Here is a 20,740-nt window from a genome sequence, read left to right as displayed (position 1 = left end):
CATAAGCATGAAGTTATGCAACAACCTGAACTGATACCCAGTTCCATCTCGGCCACTCTGTGTAGCTTTCTCTCCTCAGCTCCCAGGGCCTGCAGTCTCTCCTGCAATGCATGTCAAGAGTTGCGCCTAGGTCCTCACACAGGAGGACTCACTTTGTTCTAGTGCAAAACAGTTCAACCACCAAGGCCCACAGACAATAGACTCACCTACATGGCGAGCTATATAGCACATTCTGTTAAGTATTCAACCCACAAATACTTGGTGAGGGCCACATGCACCGGGGACGCGGCTGTGGGTGAGGCAGCGGATCTAGGTCCTCATGCACCGGGGACGCAGCTGTGGGTGAGGCAGCGGATCTAGGTCTGCATACATGGGGACGCGGCTGTGGGTGAGGCAGCGGATCTAGGTCCGCATGCATGGGGACGCGGCTGTGGGTGAGGCAGCGGATCTAGGTCCGCATGCATGGGGACGCGGCTGTGGGTGAGGCAGCAGATCTAAGCCCGCATGCACCGGGGACGCAGCTGTGGCTGAGGCAGTGGATCTAGGTCCACATGCATGGGGACGCGGCTGTGGGTGAGGCAGCGGATCTAGGTCTGCATGCACCGGGACGCAGCTGTAGGTGAGGCAGCGGATCTAGGTCTGCATGCATGGGGACGCGGCTGTGGGTGAGGCAGCGGATCTAGGTCTGTATGCACCGGGGACGCGGCTGTGGGTGAGGCAGCAGATCTAAGCCCGCATGCACCGGGGACGCAGCTGTGGCTGAGGCAGCGGATCTAGGTCCACATGCATGGGGACGCGGCTGTGGGTGAGGCAGCGGATCTAGGTCCGCATGCATGGGGACGCGGCTGTGGGTGAGGCAGCGGATCTAGGTCCGCATGCATGGGGACGCGGCTGTGGGTGAGGCAGCAGATCTAAGCCCGCATGCACCGGGGACGCAGCTGTGGCTGAGGCAGCGGATCTAGGTCCACATGCATGGGGACGCGGCTGTGGGTGAGGCAGCGGATCTAGGTCTGCATGCACCGGGACGCGGCTGTAGGTGAGGCAGCGGATCTAGGTCTGCATGCATGGGGACGCGGCTGTGGGTGAGGCAGCGGATCTAGGTCTGTATGCACCGGGGACGCGGCTGTGGGTGAGGCAGCAGATCTAAGCCCGCATGCACCGGGGACGCAGCTGTGGCTGAGGCAGCGGATCTAGGTCCACATGCATGGGGACGCGGCTGTGGGTGAGGCAGCGGATCTAGGTCTGCATGCACCGGGACGCAGCTGTAGGTGAGGCAGTGGATCTAGGTCCGCATGCATGGGGACGCGGCTGTGGGTGAGGCAGCGGATCTAGGTCTGTATGCACCGGGGACGCGGCTGTGGGTGAGGCAGCGGATCTAGGTCCGCATGCATGGGGACGCAGCTGTGGGTGAGGCAGCGGATCTAGGTCCACATGCATGGGGACGCGGCTGTGGGTGAGGCAGCGGATCTAGGTCCACATGCATGGGGACGCAGCTGTGGGTGAGGCAGCAGATCTAGGCCCGCATGCATGGGGACGTGGCTGTGGGTGAGGCAGCAGATCTAGGTCTGCATGCACCGGGGACGCGGCTGTGGGTGAGGCAGCGGATCTAGGTCTGCATGCATGGGGACGCGGCTGTGGGTGAGGCAGCGGATCTCTGCTGTTGTGAGAGTGGAGACAGGTGCAGGGAGTGGACCGACAGTAAAGGCAGATGGCAAACTAGTCCATGAGGAAGTTTTAGGACAGCCAGGAGTAAGGTAGGGATGTAGCTCAGTGGTGGAGGGCTGGCCTAGCTCTGGGTTTTGTCACAGTACTGCAGGGATGAGAAGAAAGAAAAGAGAAAAGGAATTTTTAGAGACAGGAGCCAGGTGTGGTTGCACACACCCATTACCCTAGCACTCCAAAGGTCAAGGTTGTAGAGTCGTGGATAATCTGGACTACATAGTGAATTCAAAGCCAGTCTGGGCTAATTTAGCAAATTTTTATTTTAAAGAGAAGAATTAAGAGGGGCAGGGAGGAGGAAAAGGAAAAGTCAGTCAAAACGAACTTAAGAAGTCTGAGCTCTAATCAGGCAAACGACACAACCCAGTCATAACACCCCCGCTGTCCCTTCCTGGACCTTACCCCCAGATGCGCAGGAGATTGAAGTTGGCGTGGACAAGGAGGGCCAAATCTACTTGGCGTTCGAAGCCCCCGAAGCCCCCGACTTCTCTGAGTTTCAGTGGTCGAAGGATTACGAGGGTCCACCCGACCCGCAGAGGGTGGAGGTGGAGGACGAAATTAACAAGTGAGTGGGGTGTGGGGGCAGCATCTATGAGACACGCAGGTTGGCCAGAGCTGCCCCATCTGCCATGGCGGTGCTAGCTGCCAGCTCGGGGGAAGCAAGGGAGGGTGCCTTTACGGGCAGACATGAAGGCATTCTTTAAGGATTCTTTGCCGCTGCCTACAATCCTCAAGCATGCACGGAGTCACTGGTTGCTTGGTTGCAGATCATGTGCCACACTGCCCAGCTCCAGAGCTTTTGCTGGCCCACAGGGGACCTCAAGAGGGTGCGAGGGAGTAGCTGTCCCTGCTGTCAAGCTTGGCCAGGACTTGGGACAGGGCACAGGGCACAGAGCCAAGATTCTCCAGCTCCTGCCCTTCATGAGCCCAAAGCCCCATCACAGAGCATCAGCTTGTCTCTCTCTGCCAGGTCCAAGGTCATCCTGAAAGAACCTGACCTTCAAGACTTGGGTATCTACTCAGTGGTGGTCACCGATGCTGACGAAGACACCTCCGCAAGCCACACGTTGACAGAGGAAGGTAATGGCCTTACTCCCTGCCACCTCCTCAGGGAAACAAATCCTGATCCAGAGCCCAATCACCAGTGCCCATAGAAGCCAAGTGGGCCTTGAGGCTCAGCCTGACCAGAGCTGGGTACTAATGTGGTCACGCCTGCAGAGCCTGGCATGTAAGAGGTGCTTTTCTGAGCCGGTGGGGAGCATGCAGCCTTGGGGTGGCCAAGGGTAGCTGCAGCATCTCCCACAGTTCCCCAGGACCAAAGCCCACAGTTCTCACCACCAGCCTCTGTGAAGCACATGACCGCAGGCTGATGGCAATGTGGAGCTCTCTTGGAACGTCTCAGCGTGGAGACCCTAGGATGGCTGCAGTGGGACCCTGTGGCCTAATGTCACATCTGTTTTCTTTCTTGCCCCTCGCTGTCCCAGAGCTGAACAAGCTGAAGAAGTTGAGTCATGAGATCAGAAACCCAGGTAAACACCGAAGTGCAGCTTCCTCCGGTTCCTAAAGGCCGGTGAACATGTGCTGAGCAGAACTGAGTCAGACAGATGTAACTGAGTCAGTCAGCAAGGATACGAGGTGGGAGCAAGAGCTAGGGGAACCACAGACTGGAAGACCAGAGACCAGACGCACATGGATGGGGAAAGGACAGCCGCAGGGAGCCAGAGACGTGTGAAGAAGGAAAACAAGGCAGTTTCTTACAAGGCATAAGCATCACCATCATCATCACTACCACCCTTATGACCACCACCATTACCATCATCACCATCATCACCACCACCACTACCATCATCACCACCACCACTACCATCATCACCATCAATACCATCACCATCATCACCATCATCACCACCACCACCACCACCATCATCATCACCATCATCCCCACCCATCATCATCACCATCCCCACCCACCATCATTCCCACTCATCATCATCACCATCATCATCACCATCATCCCCACCCATCATCATCACCATCCCCACCCACCATCATTCCCACTCATCATCATCATCATCATCACCATCATCATCACCATCATCCCCACCCATCATCATCATCACCATCACCACCACCACCATCATCATCCTCCTTATCAGCTCTTGAGACATCTGGACGTGAGATCATCTAAACCTCCACTTCCTTCCTTTGTCTCTGGATGATGGAATCCCTTAAATCCAGTCCAACATTTTATCACGTACTGGAATCACCTTGGGAACTTTTCCAACTCTCGCTCCCAGGCCATGCCCCAGCCAAGTCAGAACGGGCAGGGGTGAAGCCCAGACTCCAGTGTTTAAGGTGCCTTGACGAGGAAATGCTTTTCTGAGGTCAATTCAGTCTGTAGAGAACTTGCAGGCCTCCAGCCAGGCCCAGCTCCTTCAGGCTCTGCAAGTGTTTCCCACATTCACTGCCAAGGGTGGGGCTGGGTGGGGCCAGGAGAGTGCAGAGAGGAGAGGGCTCCTCCCCACACCCTTCCTGTGTCTCCCAGTCATCAAGTTGATCTCTGGCTGGAACGTGGACATCCTCGAGCAAGGCGAGGTGCGGCTCTGGCTGGAGGTGGAGAAGCTGTCGCCAGCCGCCGAGCTGCACCTCATCTTCAACGAGAAAGAGATCTTCAGCTCACCGGTAAATGGTGCCCACAGCCCCTGGGGAGCTCCCCTGCCCCAAGGCCTCACCTGTGAGCTGGTGCCTGGGACCAGCTGTCATTTCAGAAATAGCTGCCATTTTGGGGGGGTGTGGGGTGTGCATCTGTTTTGTACAAGTCCTGGTTTTCCCCGTACATGACAGGCGGGGACAGGAAGAGGACGCAGGAGTATTGGTTACTAACCAGTTCAGGGGACATGTCTACAAAGCACTTTCCACACCCACTGCCACTTTCAAATGTCCTCCCCGGCATCCCTAAGATGGAAAGCCTATGTTGGGGCTGACGGTTTCCCAAGCTTTTTTCCCTCTGCTTTAGATAGAAATCTATAGCACTTTCATCCAGGCTCAACAGACATCCAGGGAAGAGTTGCTCTTCTCTCAGCTGTTTGACTCTTGCTTGTTCGTTTTCCTGTTCTCATCCTTTGCTTTCTCCCCCCTCTCATTACAAATCAGAGCAATGGGCTGTGACTGTAGGTCAGGGGTAGTGCGTTGTATCCAAGAATCTACATGCCGAAATACACGGGTTTTATTTTAAATGATATTTATACAAGAGTATTGTCTTGTTCTCCTTTTAATGCATGGGGAATGTAAATAGGTTAGAAGGGGCTGTTGACATTCAATTGTTTTTACCTGGAAAAGTGACAGTTTCATTCAGTCTCATGACAGTGGTCACTTGCGGATTTCATCTCCACGTGGCAAACATGGATTAGGGCAGGGATGCAAGTCAGTGGTAGAGCACACACCTCGCATGGGCAAGACCCTGAGTTAGAACCAAGGAAGGAAGGAAGGAAGGCAGGGAGGGACGGACGATGGACGGATGGAGGAAATAGATCTTCCAGAGAAGGGGATGACGGTTTGGATCAGAGGAAATATCAGACAGATGTGGGGAATGCATGACCAGCCCTGTGGGTGCCCCGTGTTCCCTTCTCTACCTCCCTCTCTGTATCTGCACAGCAGGGCACATTTTCCCAGGATCAAAAAAGAGTAAGCCGGGGAGTATTCTGAAAGTTGTGTGTAAAGAGTACACACTGAGCTTGCCACATGTTATGAGAGGCACTGTAAGGTCTACAGCAGTGGTTCTCAACTGTGGGTCTCAACCCCTTTGGGGGTCGAACAACTCTTTTGTAGGGATCATCTAAGACTATCAAAAACATGGATATCTATGTTCTGACTCATAACAGTAGCAAAATTACAGTTATGAAGTAGCAACAATAATTTTACGGTTGGGGTCACCACAACATGAGGAACTGTATTAAAGGGTCACAGCATTAGGAAGGTTGAGAACCCCTGGTCTAGAGACTTTCAGTGTACATTGTTTGGATAATCAGCCATCCTTAGGGAAAAATATAAGTAGGTCATTCCCTTCAATCATACATGCAAATAAAGCCAGGGGTAGTAAGGACCTAAATTCAGAGAATAAAACTTTTAAACTGTTAGTGTGCAGCAGGATGTAAATGACTGTTATTTCTAGAGAGTGAGTATTAAATTGTAAAGGGAATACTGGGCGTAGGTAGTACTAGCTTGTGATCTCATCACTTAGGAGGTTCAGGCTGAAGGATCAGAAGTTCAAGTTTATCCTCAGCTACAGGGCAAGTTTGAGGCCAGCCTGGGCTACATGAGACTTTGCTTCAAAAAATTATGGGGGCCAGTGGCTGGAGAGATTGCTCAGTGGTTAGGAGCATTGACTGTTCTTGCAGAGGATGCCCGGGTTTGGCTCCCAGCACCCATATGGCAGCTCACAACTGTCTCTAACTCCAGTTCTAAAGAATCTGATGTCTTCTTCTGGTCTCCATGGGCACTGCATGAGCATAGTACACAGACAGACAGACAGACAAAACATCCATGCCCATAAAATATAAATCAATCGATCATTTAAACAAAAAATTGGGGGTGGGAGAGAGATGGTCCAGTGGGCAAAGGCACTTGCCACCAAGCTTGGTGACATCAGTTCATCCTCAGGATCCACATAATGGAAGGAGAAAACAGAACTGACTCCCACAAATTGTTCTCTGACCCCTCCACACGTGTGCTGTGGCCTATGCATTCCCCACCCCCACAAAACACACACACACACACACACACACACACACACACACACACACTAAATTAAAATGTAATTTTTCACTTAAATTGTAAAAAAAAAAAAGTTGAAAATAACCAACAATGAGACATACTGAAGGTACAGAGTTTATTATTAAATTATAATTAATTAAAGCATAGGGTGCTGGGGACCCCAATCTATTCTCTCAGGAACCAGGACCCCCTCCCCCACTCCCTGGACATTGACAGTTCTGCACATAGCACCCCAATCTTGATCACATTCTGAGGTGTGCCCCTTGGTAGAGCTCCCAGAACAGGAAATGCCCAAAAAAGGACTCTGGGATTTGTTTCCTCAGAACCGCAAGATCAATTTTGTCCGAGAGAAGGGCCTGGTGGAGGTTATCATCCAGCAACTGTCCGAAGATGACAAGGGGTCGTACACCGCCCAGCTCCAAGATGGAAAAGCCAAGAACCAGATCACCCTCACCCTGGTGGACGACGGTCAGCCGGGCCCCACCCCTCCCTGAAGCACCTGCCCGCCAGCTTGAACCCACCCTTCCCTGCACACCCTCCCGAGGCTCTCCGCTCACAGCGCTGGGGTCCGCGGAGCACGCCCCTGCTCGTCCGTCCGCCCCAGCGCCCACTCTAGGGACCTTTGTGCTCTCCACTCACGCCGCTTCCTCCCGATGTATTCACAGATTTTGACAAGCTCCTGAGGAAGGCAGATGCAACCAGAAGAGACTGGAAGAGAAAGCAGGGTAAGAGCCGTTGAAGTTATTTTCATTTAAGGAGCTCCCAGGCTCGTCGCTTCACCCCAGTCCCAGGGTCTTTAGCAGCTGAGTTCCCCTGTCTGACCACCAGGTGGCGCCCTGGCTCAGACTAAAGCACAGGACTCAGGAACGTGTTCTCGTCCCCTGCAGGTCCTTATTTCCAGGAGCCTTTGAAGTGGAAAGTCACAGAGGACTGCCAAGTGCTTCTGACATGCAAGGCAAGTCTCCACCCATCTCACTCTGCCATCAGCCCAGTGACTCATCCCCAAGCCCAGTGGCTGTCCTTGCCCACTCCATTCTGGAATTTTATCTCCTGTGCCTGGCTGATCCCACACCGGGGAAGTGCCCCCCCCCACATACATACATAGACACATACACACATGCACACATACATACATACACACACATATACACATATTACATATACACATATACACACACATATGTAGACACATCTACACACATATACACTCACACATAACACACACACACACATACAGACACACAGACATACACACATGGTGGCGGGGGTGACGGCGCAGGATTAGTGTGAGTTGAATCATCAGCTTCCCAGCCCCAGAGATCTGGGAGCTAGTGAAGGTTCTCTGTGTTGACGGGGCTTCCTGTTTGTTTTAACCCTTGCCGGACACTGCTCGGTGCACCGAGGCATGAGTTAATTTCACCTGCCTCGCAGTCATCTACACTTTACCTCAGAGATGAGAAAACAAATAAGGAAGCAGCTGAAGACACAGGTCACAGGGACCGGGTCCCAACCGAGTCACCCTGCCTCCAGAGCCCAGGTCCTCCCAGCATCTCGCAGCTCCTTTGATAACATGCAAGGGCCCCTCACCAACAAACTGAGAAGAAAACCACCAGCGCTCAGGAGGTCCTGGTCATACACAGTTCTCTTCGGCCTCTGGGAACCCTCAACACAAGGCAGAATTACTGAAAAACAGCATGCCTTGTGGTTGACCAGACACAGTCAGGAAATGTATTAATTGTAGGGCAGGAGAGACACTCTGGGGCACCTCCAGGAAGACTTCCCGGAGGAGATGTCATCTGACTAGTTAAGAAGTGTGTACAAGAAAACAGCAGAAAGGGTCGGGGGGGGGGGGGGGGAAGTAACTTTAGGAAAAGTCAGGATCCAGAGGAGACCTATGATGTGAGGAAGGGTCAGCTGACTAGTGAGTCTCAGCAGGAGGAGCTGTGCTTGTGAAGAAGTATCCGAGTTAGGCTTTTGTTTTTAAATGGAAAGTCCGGTGGACTGATGGCGTCCCCTCACACTTCCCTCAGGTGACCAACACCAAGAAGGAGACTCGCTTTCAGTGGCTCTTCCAGAAGAAAGAGGCTCCCAGTGGGCAGTACAACCCGCAGACGGGAGACGGGCTTCTCGGCATTGAGACGGTAAGTGTGGCTGGAGTTCCAGGTTCACCCTGATCAGCTGCCAACCGGGCAGCGCCAAGAGCACTGGGTGGAGCCGGAGCACAGCCAGTCACACGGGAGCACCAGAACCCGGCGAGATAAATACCAGGGGCTGGAGAGCTGCCTCAGCGGCTCTTGCGGAGGACCCAAATTTCCAGTTCCCAGAACCCACAGGACAGCCCACAATTGTCTGTAACTCCAGTTCCAGTGGATCTGACGCCCTCTTCTGGCCTCCATGGGCATTACACTCACATGGTGCACAGATACATAAGCGAACAAGCACTCATACACATAAAATTTTTAAAGAGAATGTTTTTTAGAAGATAAATACAGGGACCTGGGAATGTAGCTCAGCTGGTAAAGAGCTTGCTTAGTATGCATACAGCCCTGTGTCGACTCCCCAGCACCACATAAACCAAGTGTGAAAGTGCTTGCCTACAGTCCCATGGGGAGGCAGGAGGATCAGAAGTTCAAGGTCATTGTCAACTAAATACGGTGTTTGAGGCCAGCCTAGGTTACAAAAGTCCAAAAAAAAAAAAAAAAAAAACTCATGCAATATTTTAAACTCAAAATTAACATTAAAAACTGGGACACAAATGTTTCAAAAGACAGGCCCAGTATTACTTGTTACTAATTTTTTTTCCTCTCTTGGGATCCAGGTCTGGTTCTGATCCAGCATTTGCAGCCTTGGGCTAGTCACTGGTGTTGGTTAAGTGGCAGCGGAGAGTCACGAGCCATAGTTACCTTTCTAGAGCTTTATTGGGAGAGAGAGGGAGAGAGGGAGAGAGGGAGAAAGGGAGGGAGAGAGAGAGAGAGAGAGAGAGAGAGAGAGAGAGAGAGAGAGAGAGAGAGAGAACTGCTGCATGGAGGGGGGAATACAGAAGGAGAGAGTGCAGAAAAGAGAACGCACAGAGGGCACGCCCGCTTTTTAGACTGGGACACCGTCGCAGGCTGGTGACGTAATTAAGGACATACCCCTTACAACTGGCCCTCTCCGACCTTACAGTTATCTGTTCTCTGTGAGCTCCCTGTCCCAGTCTAGGGCTGAGGAAGGGATGATGTCCTCCAGTGAGGCAGGTCCAGAGGAAAGCAGGCTTGGAGCCGGATTCTTTCCTACACACAGTCCCCAGAGGACTAAGGCAGGCTGGGAGAGCAATCCCAGCCTGATTCCCCACCTGCCAGATGCCTCTGTCTGCTGCTGACTCCCGGGACCTTCTGGCTGGGTGCTGAGGGCACTGGACAATTGATCACAGGTTCCGACTAGAAAGGAAGTGATGAGTCCAGGGTCTTCTCCCACCCTTGACCAGGACAGTGCCCTGTCAGCCTTTGTCACTGTGAAGCATGCACCTCAAAGGGGTGTGTCATTCAGTAGGCACTTAATATTCATGGATTCTTTTTTTGTTTGTTTGTTTGTTTGTTTTGTTTTCGAAACAGGATTTCTTTGTGAAACAGTCCTGGCTGTCCTGGAACTCACTCTGTAGACCAGGCTAGCCTCAAACTCACAGAGATCTGCCTTCCTCTGCCTCCCAGAGCTGAGATTAAAGGCATGAGCCACCACTATCACCTGGCCTGTGAGGAATTTTCATTTGAATAGTTTATGAGACTTGAAAGGTCTAATCCTGAGCTGGTTGTAGTAAGATCACATGCCTATGATCCCTAATAGGTTTTCTGCCCACCCATTCCCCATAATAAGTTTCTCCACCTATGAAGTAAGCCAAATCAAGCTGAATTGAAAAAGTGTAACAAGAGGTATATTGTAAAGCAACTCCCCGGCAGGTTCACTGGTCTCACAGACCGAGACCAGAGAATTCAGGTGCCAAGAATCCACCAATGGACTCTTGATACAATCACTTGTCCTGTGGAGGCAGAGCTTTCTAGCTTTTGTGGTGTTCATCCCTGGGTCCTCTCAGAACCTGGGGTACATAGACAACAAGGATGTCAGAGCTGCTTCACACATGAGTAAACTGAGGCTCTGCTGGGTGAAATGCAAGGACATGAGGTCAGAAATCACTCCCCAATGGGTGCAGCCATGTCTGCTCCACAAGGCTGAGGCGTCCTTGGTCTTCTGTCCACCCCAGTGGCCACTCTAGGGACCTTTGCCCTCTCCAGTACCACCCCAATATGATTGGGACTTTATGGCCTTCTGTGGGTAAAGAGGATGTTGTATTATAGAGGAAGACTGACCTCTGCCTTGGATCCTGCCCTAAAGGCACTATGTGGAGGTGGCCTGGGTGGGAGGGACCTTTGAAGAGCCCTGAAGGAGTTGCCTTCTAATTAGATGTCTCTTCTGACTCTGCTTCTTGCTCCCAAAGCACGCCCCTGGGCCGAGGCTAGCTTAGATGCTTTGCCTAGCACATGAGAGACCAAGGTTCCATCCTCAGCAAACATTCTCAAAAGGGCAATCAGGTTCTTACTTCGGTGGTTGTTGCTTCGGATTTAATTTGAGACTGCAAACACATGCCAGAAGAACCCCGTGTTCTGAGCCAAGGAAAACATGCTTTCTTCTGGGGACCTTGCAGGGATCCTTGTATCAGGGCCTCAGGGAGATCTCGGGGCATGTTGGAGAGTTTGTGTCTTCTACAAGCAAGTTCTGCCCAGGCTGGACATGCTGAGTTGAGCTGGGCTCCAAGGAGCCTCCTGGGAATCCAGATAGGGTGTCCATTTCTACCTTCAGTACACACACGTGTGCATGTGTGCACACACACCACATTCACTCATACAAGCTCTCACACATACACACACACATTCACACACACTCTCACACATACACTCACATACTCACAGGTACACTCACACACACACACTCTCTCACACACATTTTCACACACTCACAGACATACATGCACATACTTCCTAGACGCACCAACTCCAGAGCTGACAGAGGCCACATAGGGTTGGGACCTGGGACCTCCTGACTTGCTGTCATCTCTTCTTCTGGGACCCTTGCACTGTCATCCTCTTCTGTAGTTTTCCAAAGAAGATCAGGGAATCTACAGAGCGGTGGTTTCTGATGACAGAGGAGAAGATGACACTGTCCTGGACCTCACAGGTGAAGGTAGGAGCCAGTGATGTCAGAGATAGGCCACACTGGAGCGAGAGACTGTGGTGTGGCTCGTGGCCTAAGATGTATGGGCTCTCCATATCACTTGGGAAAACTGAGGCACAGAGCAATTGAGTTGCCCAAGATTGCACAGCTAGCCAATAATAGGGACCTGGTATGCTACTGTGGTATGTCACAGTTAATCCAGGCTTGAAGACCCCCCACACACACACAGAGGGCACTTGCAGTTCTTGCAGCTGGTTAACACAGCTCACAAGAAAGTTATTGGATCTCAGTGTTAATGCCTGATCCGTCACTCACCACCCAAGAACCCCTCCCATGCCCAAGTCATTCTCCAGAGCTCTCCACCCTCAGAGAGACTCTGAGTCCCCTCACCCTTCTCCAAAAACACTGCCACCACCCCTGGACATCCCTAAGGGAACCCACCCAGCTGAACATTCTCTGTCTTCCCCAGCCCTGGATGCTGTCCTCACTGAGCTGGGCAGGATTGGTGGTAAGTGAGCATTCCCCTCCTCTTTGCCTTGTCCTGATGCCAATGAGCCTCCAAAGATTCCCCCCAGCAGCCTCAGCTGCGGGCATGGGTCTAGTGTCTGCCCTTGTGACGGGGACAGAAGCCCCCACACAGTATTGTGTTCCTACCTTATGGCCCAGAACTGCAGCAAGCGGGCTGGGCCCAAAACAAACCACTCACTGCTCCTTGGGGGAGACTCACCTTTGGCCTCTGCATCCTCAGCTCTCTCGGCAACGCCACTGAAAATCCAGGGGACTGAGGAGGGGATCCGGCTCTTCAGCAAGGTCAAATACTACCATGTGGAGTACATGAAGACCGCTTGGTTCCACAAGTAGGTTGGCCTTGAACCAGAGACTGTGCAAGCTGAAAGATCCCAGCACCTGCCCCATTAGGATTCTCCTACTCCCCTACCTAGTCCTCCCATGGGTCCCAGACCCAAGCGATCAGCAGAGGGGAAGTTCTTACACAGGTCTGTCCACAGGAATGAGAGGGATAGAAGAGTCTTCCCCCAGGGAAGATGGGAAAGCTGGTGGTAGGACCACTTCCCTGAGGTCTCCATGACAACAGGATTATGGTCCTAGGGCAGTGTCTGGAAACCAAGGGAGGAGACGATTCGGGAATCAGGGAGAGCCAGTCACAAGAGTGATGGTGCACTTGTGAGCCTCTGCAAACCCGGGTAGCCAGGCTCAGGAGGCAGGTACAGCCAGAGAGAGCTGTGGGAGGGTCAGGACAAGAAATCCCCCAGATAATTTGAGAACAGGATCTCCGTAGAGCGTCTTGTCACGTGTGTGTCTTGGTCCTGTGGAGTAGCCATGGCTGCACCCACTCTATATCAAAGTCTGGACCAACTTGGGCAAATCTGTACCATGAGAGAGTGTGAGGGCCACAGGAAGTGTCAGGATGATGGGGGCCCCTTTTCCAGCCAGAGCTCCTGAGCTCTGTGACAATAAGCCTGGGCAACAGAACCTTGGGAACACGGACTTGGTGTCTTCAGGGAGGAAATTAAGTAGAGAAGAGAAAAAGTTGAACCTTCACTGGTTTCTGAGTTAGGAATGACTGGGCAGAAACCCTAGGAGGGTTAAGTTGGGAATGAGGTGGGGGAGTGACTCCCAAGGGCAGGGAAGTCACTGCTTCAAGAAGGCCATTTGCTCATTGTCCCAGCCTGCAAGTCGTAGGACAGATAGAGACCCAGCTTTTTTTTTTTTTTTTTTTTTTTTTTGGTTTTTCGAGACAGGGTTTCTCTGTGTAGCTTTGCGCCTTTCCTGGAACTCACTTGGTAGCCCAGGTTGGCCTCGAACTCCACAGAGATCCGCCTGGCTCTGCCTCCCGAGTGCTGGGATTAAAGGCGTACGCCACCACCGCCCGGCGAGACCCAGCTTTTGTATGAAGTTGATCTGCCATGGGATTTGATGAAAGAAGGAAGAAAGGAATGGGTGTTTGAATGCTGAATGAATAGATGATCCGATGATGAATGAAACCCTGAACAATGAATGGGTGAGTGATGGTCAGATGATGAATGAAACCCTGAGCAATGAATTTGTGAATGATGGTCAGATGATGAATGAAACCCTGAACAATGAATTTGTGAATGGATCTATAGCAACTGTCTGGTGGGTGGTCACACTTCTCAGTCCCCCATCTGAAAACAACACCCAAAAGAGGGGCTGTGGACAGAGAATCCGACCCACAGTCAGTCTTAGTCATTCTCTGCCTTTGCATTCAGAGACAAGCGTCTGGAGAGTGGCGACCGGGTGAGGGCGGGCACCACCCTGGATGAGATCTGGCTCCACATCCTGGACCCCAAGGACTCAGATAAGGGCAAATACACCCTGGAGATAACTGCTGGGAAAGAAGTCCGACAGCTCTCAGCAGATCTGTCTGGGCAAGGTAAGCCATCCTCCTGTCTGTCTGTCTGCTGAGAGACCTTTCTAGAAAATCACATGGGGTCAGGCAGTGTGGCACACATCTGTAGTCCCCTCGCTAAGGCAGGAGGATCCAGAGTTCAAGGTCATCCTCAGCTCCATAGTGAACTTGAGACCAGCCCAGACTACATACAACCTTGTCTCACCACAGAGGACAGAGGGTGACAAGATGGCTCAGGGGTTAAAAGCATTTGCTACAAAAACCCGGTGCCCTGAGGTCAAGTTCCACATAAAAATGGAAGAGGAGCCGGGTGGTGGTGGAGTACGCCTTTAATCCCAGCACTCAGGAGGCAGAGGCAGGCGGATCTTTGTGAGTTCGAGGCCAGCCTGGTCTACAGAGCGAGATCCAGGAAAGGTGCAAAGCTACACAGAGAAACCCTGTCTAGGAAAAAAAAAAAAAATGGAAGAGGAGAAACAACTTCGTGAGATTGTCCTCTGACTTTCACATCCACGCACATTAATAACAATTAAAAAAAAGTTTTAGCCGAGCGGCTGATAGCACACGCCTTTAATCTCAACACTTAGAAGACAGAGGCAGGCGGATCTCTGTGAGTTTGAGGCCAGCCTGATCTACAAAGCGAGTTCCAGGGCAGCCAAGGCTACAAAGAGAAACCCTGTCTCAAAAAATCAAAACAAAACAAAAATTTTAAAGGAAAATTCCATAATGAGGTCAGACAGGGAGGCACATACATCCCTGCAATCTTAACACTTAGGAGGTAGAGGCAGGAGGATAGCAAGTTCAAAGTCAGGTCCTAGGCCACCAAGTGGGAACTTGTCTTCAAAAGATAAAGAGAAAAGAGGGTCCCAGGGTCTTTTGGGAAGCTCTCTCCTCCTCCAAGCCTCGCACCGCCCTGTGAGAATCCTGGAATGGGAGGGAAGTTGCCAAGAGTCCCCTGAGCCCTGTCCTGCTTCTCTGTCCTACAGCTTTTGACGATGCCCTGGCAGAGCACCAGAGACTGAAGTAAGTGTCCCCCACAGTCTCCTTGTGAATCACGGAACCCCCGAAGGGGGAGAGTGACTGTTTTCGGGCCCCTTCCCGGAGCCCTATCCAGCTCCACCTTCCTGGTCTCACAAAGTAAGAGAAATTACATGCGACAACACAACACTGTGTTCCCATTTCTGTCTTTCAGGGCCTTGGCCGTCATTGAGAAGAGTGAGTCCCCAGTGTTCTCCTTCCTCACGTTCCTGAGTCTAAGCTGGCTTCTCTAGAACCCAGCCTCCTGGCAGACAGCCAAAGCCCCAGCTCCCCAGCAGGCTCCATGGAGCTCTGGGGCCTCACACAGCTACTGGGGACACCTGGGAGCTAGCTGTAAAAAGACAGATGGATAAAGGAAGTCATGGGTTAGACAGGCCTGGTGTGGGTCTGGTGCCAAGTGGGTGCATACAACTCTTGGTGGGAACCCCAAAGGCAGGGAACTGAGAGGAATGAGCTAGTCTTTCCAAGTCGGCTGTAAGAAGGGGATGACCTGGAACTTGAATGAGGCTTGGGGGAGAGGGGATGGAGGTGATGATGGGTCTAACCCAGAATTGCCCCAGGTCCAGGGGATGTGACACAGCTTCTGAGCTACCCAAAAAAACCGTTAATCCATGTTCAAATCTGCCCCACTTATGAGGTGTGCCCCCCCCCCCCGCCCGCCCCACCCAAGCTAGCTTTGAACAGCCCAGTGTTGGGACTATAGCCCTCAGGTTTCCCTGACTCAGTGACGGGTGATAGGGATTTCAGTGACAGACAGTGGCAGCAGCAGAGTCCCACAGCCTTGCCAGCCTGACAAGGAAGGGACCTAGATGGCTACCAGTGTCAAGGACACTGCAGGACCATCAACACAGAGATGTTGGTGACCCTCCCTGCATGATGCGATTTTCCCCTACTGTCCTCAAGTGACGGGAAGGACAGGCATTGGATATGTAACTGCAGCCCTGACAATCCAAGGTTCCAAGTGACCTTACCGTGTCAGCCAACAATGGGGGAGACGGTACATCCAAAAGCCAGCTAGCTTCACATGCGCTCAGGACAGAGGGGACCCTCACACCACCACCAAGTTATATGCCTGTCGGGTTGGGGATTTAGCTCAGTGGTAGAGTGCTTGCCTAGCAAGCGCAAGGCCCTGGGTTTGGTACTTGGCTCCGGGAAAAAAAAAAAATAGAAAAAGTTATATGCCTGACACAAATGTCCCCTCCCATCCAGGACTCCCATAGAAGGAATTTAAACTTGACTACATATGGTTGCTGGGGCTGGAGAAATCAGAGTCAGTGAGAAAAATGGGTCTGCTCCCTTAGCTGTGGAGAGCTGGTGCAAATTCCTGCCTGTGGGCGGAGTTTTCCTGTCCCACAGCTGCTCTCAAATAATCACTCAGAGGCTTAATATTAATTAAGCTCGGTCAATAGCTCCAGCTTGTTACTAACTAGCTCTCACATTTTAAGTTAACCCATATTTCTTATTTACACTCTGCCATGTGGCAGTACCTTTATTAGCATGGCACATTCATCTCCTGCTTCTGCAACTACCTATTGACCCTCTGACTCCGCCCTTCTGCATCCCAGCATTCTCTGTTTGATTGTCCCACCTAACTTGATCCTACCTTGCTATAGGCCAATCAGCTTCTTTAGTCCAATGAGAGTAATACATATTTATAGTGTACAAAAGGGCTATTCCACAGCACCTGCCCAGGGCAGTGTCCATCCCTGGGACCTTCCCTGTCTGATTCAGGATCCTTCTCCCTTGCACACACTGGACAGCAGCCATATGCGCCAAACTTTTTGCACTTCTGGGACGCAGGGTTTAGGTGTCCCCATGGCCTCTGGTGCAGTATAAGGGACACATTTACTCCCTAGTTAGTATTTTATAACCACACTGTCTTCCTGTGGCCACCAGGACCCTCCTTGGACCAGAGTCAGGGTGTCCAAAAAGCTGCCACTTTCCCAGACCTCTCTTGGTCCTGCCCACTTCCCCATGGGTCAGAGACAAAGTTTGTTGGGTAGATTCTGTTAACTCCAGTTCATAGCAATCCCATTCACCTTCTTTCTCTTGAGGACAAGGCAATCACTGTCACTCCTGGGTACCGCTCATCGTAGTGACCTCAACTCCATGGCAGAAGCAGCTCATGTAGCTCATCTTCTGCTACCTGTGCAGACAAGGAGCACGGGACAGGATGTTGAGGCAGAAACTAGAAGGCTCCCTGATGCTAACCCTCCACACTGAAGAAAGCTGCTGGGCAGGAGGGCAGCTGGCAGAACTTCAGCACTCAGGTCTTTTCTTTCCATTCCAGATCGGGCCAAGGTGGTGAGGGGCCTGCCAGACGTGGCCACCATCATGGAAGATAAGGTACCATTCCTCCCAACCCACAACCAGCCAGCCCATGCTTGTGTCCCCTCGAGGATTCCTTCTGGGTCATGATAGAGCGGAGTGCTATGGATTCGAGAGCCCAAGGTGACAGGCTGACCAGGGAGGTGGACCCACCACAGCTGGCCAAGTGACTCAATGATCACATGTGTATCTGAGCCTGGTGTCAGACCCCTGTGCTCCACCCGGCTCTGTACCATCTTTAGAGTCTTGGTGGGAGCCTATGCCTCTGACTTCCACAAGAGTTCAACTAGGGAACCCCTGAAAGCTGTAGTAATTTCAAAAGTCTCCTGTTGGCTTTCTGCTGGCTACTAGTACATGTTAGTACATATCTCCTCAGGGCAACCACTGAAAATAGAGTATTGGTTCTAGTCCCTCTTGACAGCGAGGGAAACTGAGACCTAGGGTGGTTAAGTGTTATACAACCTGATGGATAGAGCCAAGGTTCGTACCCCAGCAGCCTAATTCCAGAGCCTGGGAGCTTCATCATTATGTTGTAGTATTCTGCCTTAGACCTCACTCAAGAGCTTCCAAACTCAATTCACAAACCTTGGTGTTAAAGTGATACAATCTTCAGGGATGGGAGACGGCTCAGCAGTTAAGAGCACTGGCTGCTCTTCCAGAGGAACCAAGTTCAATTCCCAGCATTCACATGGTGGCTCACAAGCATCTGTAATTCCGGTTTGAGGGGATCCAATGCCCTCTTCTGACTCCTGAGGGCACTGCACATATATACATACATGCAGGCAAATATTCATACACAAATTTTTAAAAAAAATATGATCTTATTTATGTGGTAATGTCACAATGGCATATATCTTACCAAAAGCAAAAGTGCAAAGTGCAGGCCATTCTGGGTAGGCCATTGTTAGAGAATCGTCTAAGATTCTACCTAGGAAGGTTTCCTGTAGAAGGTTGAGGGTTGGAGAAGGGGGTTGAAATAAAACATGTCTCCCTTTATGGGTTACAACAGAACACTGGAAGAGCTGGGAACGTAGCTCAGTTGGTAGAGTGTTTGCCTAGCATGCACAAAGCTCTGGGTTCAATCTCCAACACTACATAAGCTGGGCATGCGTGTATCCCAGCTCTGAGGATGTAGGGGCAGGAAGAGAGAAGTTCAAGGTCATACTCAGGCACCTGGCAAGTCCAGGGCCAGTCTAGGATATGGGAGACCTTGTTTTTAAAGCGCACAGGCAAACACGCCCATGCACACATGCATGCACGCACACATACCCTTTGTTCATAGCAGCTGCCTGTACTGGGAACTCTCCATGTGCGGCTTAAAGGCAGATGCGGAGTTCAAGTTACAAGGAACTAAAATTGCTCTCTTCCTGTCAATCAAAACAGACCCTGTGCCTGACCTGCGTCATCTCAGGAGACCCGTCCCCTGAAATCTCTTGGCTAAAGAATGACCAGCCTGTCTCCTTCCTTGACCGATACCACATGGAGGTGAAGGGTACTGAGGTCACCATCACCATTGATAAGGTCACCAGTGAAGACAGTGGGCGCTATGGAATCTTTGTCAAGAACAAGTATGGCTCAGAAACGGGCCAGGTCACCATCAGCGTGTTCAAACATGGGGAGGAGCCCAAGGAGCTGAAGAAGATGTAATGGGAATGTCCAGGGACAGCCTGAGATCCACCCTACACAGACCAGCAGGCCAACCAGCGGGTCATAACTTAGCACAGGCTATGGGGGTGGGACAGGGAAAGGGACAAGGACATGACAGAGCTGGACCCAGTACACCAAAGAAGATGAGCAAAGATTTTGCTGGGGTCCTCAGAGGACTCTGGGATGTAGGGTAAGCACTGGCCTTAGAAACCGGAAGCTGGGGTACAGGACTCAGTTTCACAAAAGCGCTTCACAAGCCTTTCTCATCCATCAGATGGGCATTCCTAGCCACTCCAAGGGGCTTTATGAAAATCCCTTATCAATCTATATCAGTGGGTCACAGCAGGAGGCATCTTTGCTCTGCAGGGGACAGTTGGTAAAGCTGACAGAGTTTGGTTGTCGCAACTGGAAGTGTTTACTGGTATTGAGTAGGTTGAGGCTGTAGATGGTGGTGAGCACTTCAGCTCCCATGGCACAGAATAGATCCTCTTTTAGGACAGGGTTGTTACAGTTCTGTAAGTCCATCACTCATTGGAAGAATAGCACACACAAGGCTGAGGACGACCCTGGAGCTACATCGGTAAACATTACGCAGCCCCCCTTACCCCCCCGAAACGGACTTGGGTGCAGGTGACTCCAGGGCAAGGCAGGAGATAATAAAGGTCACTCAGTGGGTCCACGTAAAGTATCTTCACTGATCAGAGGAAGTGGGCAATGGCCGATCCAACTGGAGATGCAGCGCTTTACAGTGCCCTTCACACTGGGTGGGACGGGGCCCTGAAAGGTGACTTCAGTCTGGCCGTGGAGATGGGAGGGCACCGCAGGAGCAGGCGTGGCAGGAGCAAAGGTGAGGACCGAAGAGAGTCTGCCCCTGCCTAGGTGACCTGGGATGCCAGACACGCAGCTGATGACCTTCAGGGCTTCTTCCAACACGGAGCCTAAATGACCTGTGACAGACACTTTGGCTGGCCTTACGCCGTGGATCTCAGTACACAGCTGGACATTTCTCGGCCTTCCAATTTCCCCTACTGCAAACAAGATTGGTAGGCGTTATAAAATTATAGCTGTTTGTTCCTAAAGCTTCGATAACTTTGGAAATTAAAAAGGAGGAAATAAAAAAAAATCCGTATTCTCGAGATCAGGAGGCAGCGCCTGCCTGTGGTTTCTGAAATGACCTTAGAACTGAGGGACAAAAGGAACCAGCCCTCAGCCCAGCAGCTAGTCACCCAGCAGGATATGTGGGCGCCTGCAGCCCCCAGCGGCTCATGTTCTGGGCTCCATGGTGCTTAACGAGATCTCTGCTGAGGAGAGGTAGGGATAGGGGTGGGAGGTCTTGATGAAAGTTTGGGGAGCCATGCAGGTCTTTCTTTTATCACTAATGTTTGTGTGTGTGTGTGTGTGTGTGTGTGTGTGTGTGTGTGTGTGTGTATGCACGTATGCACGTGTGCACACCATGGCGTGCATGCGGAGGCCAGGTGACTTATGAGAGTTCCAGAAATCAGTCTCAGGTCATCAGGTTGTGGGTATGTTTGTTCTCTGAGTCATCTCACCCCCAAACACCTCGACTTCAAATACCTTTCTGTCTTCCGGCCATGGGTCTTGCAAGTATTCTTCCTTTTTCTGAGCTTCAGTTTCCCATCTATA

At 51.7% G+C, this 20,740-nt stretch overlaps 1 protein-coding gene across 1 annotated transcript in view; it reads left to right on the top strand.

Moving 5' to 3' along the window:
* Positions 1 to 20,238, top strand: part of Myom3 (myomesin 3) — a 55,515-nt gene extending 35,277 nt beyond the window's left edge. The window contains exons 22-37 of the mRNA XM_052718247.1: positions 2,128 to 2,284; positions 2,690 to 2,799; positions 3,204 to 3,248; positions 4,265 to 4,401; positions 6,816 to 6,960; positions 7,158 to 7,217; positions 7,380 to 7,447; positions 8,523 to 8,633; positions 11,619 to 11,706; positions 12,167 to 12,205; positions 12,446 to 12,554; positions 13,947 to 14,110; positions 15,070 to 15,106; positions 15,276 to 15,298; positions 17,412 to 17,467; positions 18,833 to 20,238. Coding sequence (XP_052574207.1) covers positions 2,128 to 2,284; positions 2,690 to 2,799; positions 3,204 to 3,248; positions 4,265 to 4,401; positions 6,816 to 6,960; positions 7,158 to 7,217; positions 7,380 to 7,447; positions 8,523 to 8,633; positions 11,619 to 11,706; positions 12,167 to 12,205; positions 12,446 to 12,554; positions 13,947 to 14,110; positions 15,070 to 15,106; positions 15,276 to 15,298; positions 17,412 to 17,467; positions 18,833 to 19,096 — 1,613 coding nt within the window. The 3' untranslated portion in view covers positions 19,097 to 20,238. The remainder of the gene's footprint in view (positions 1 to 2,127; positions 2,285 to 2,689; positions 2,800 to 3,203; positions 3,249 to 4,264; positions 4,402 to 6,815; positions 6,961 to 7,157; positions 7,218 to 7,379; positions 7,448 to 8,522; positions 8,634 to 11,618; positions 11,707 to 12,166; positions 12,206 to 12,445; positions 12,555 to 13,946; positions 14,111 to 15,069; positions 15,107 to 15,275; positions 15,299 to 17,411; positions 17,468 to 18,832) is intronic.
* Positions 20,239 to 20,740: the final 502 nt, after the last annotated feature.

The sequence above is a fragment of the Peromyscus californicus genome, unplaced genomic scaffold, assembly GCF_007827085.1.
Source record: "Peromyscus californicus insignis strain IS unplaced genomic scaffold, ASM782708v3 Scaffold_5__1_contigs__length_169319896, whole genome shotgun sequence".
Classification (NCBI taxonomy): Eukaryota; Metazoa; Chordata; class Mammalia; order Rodentia; family Cricetidae; genus Peromyscus; species Peromyscus californicus.
The sequence above is the reverse complement of the archived record's forward strand: the minus strand, read 5'-3'. Positions and strand labels throughout refer to the sequence as shown.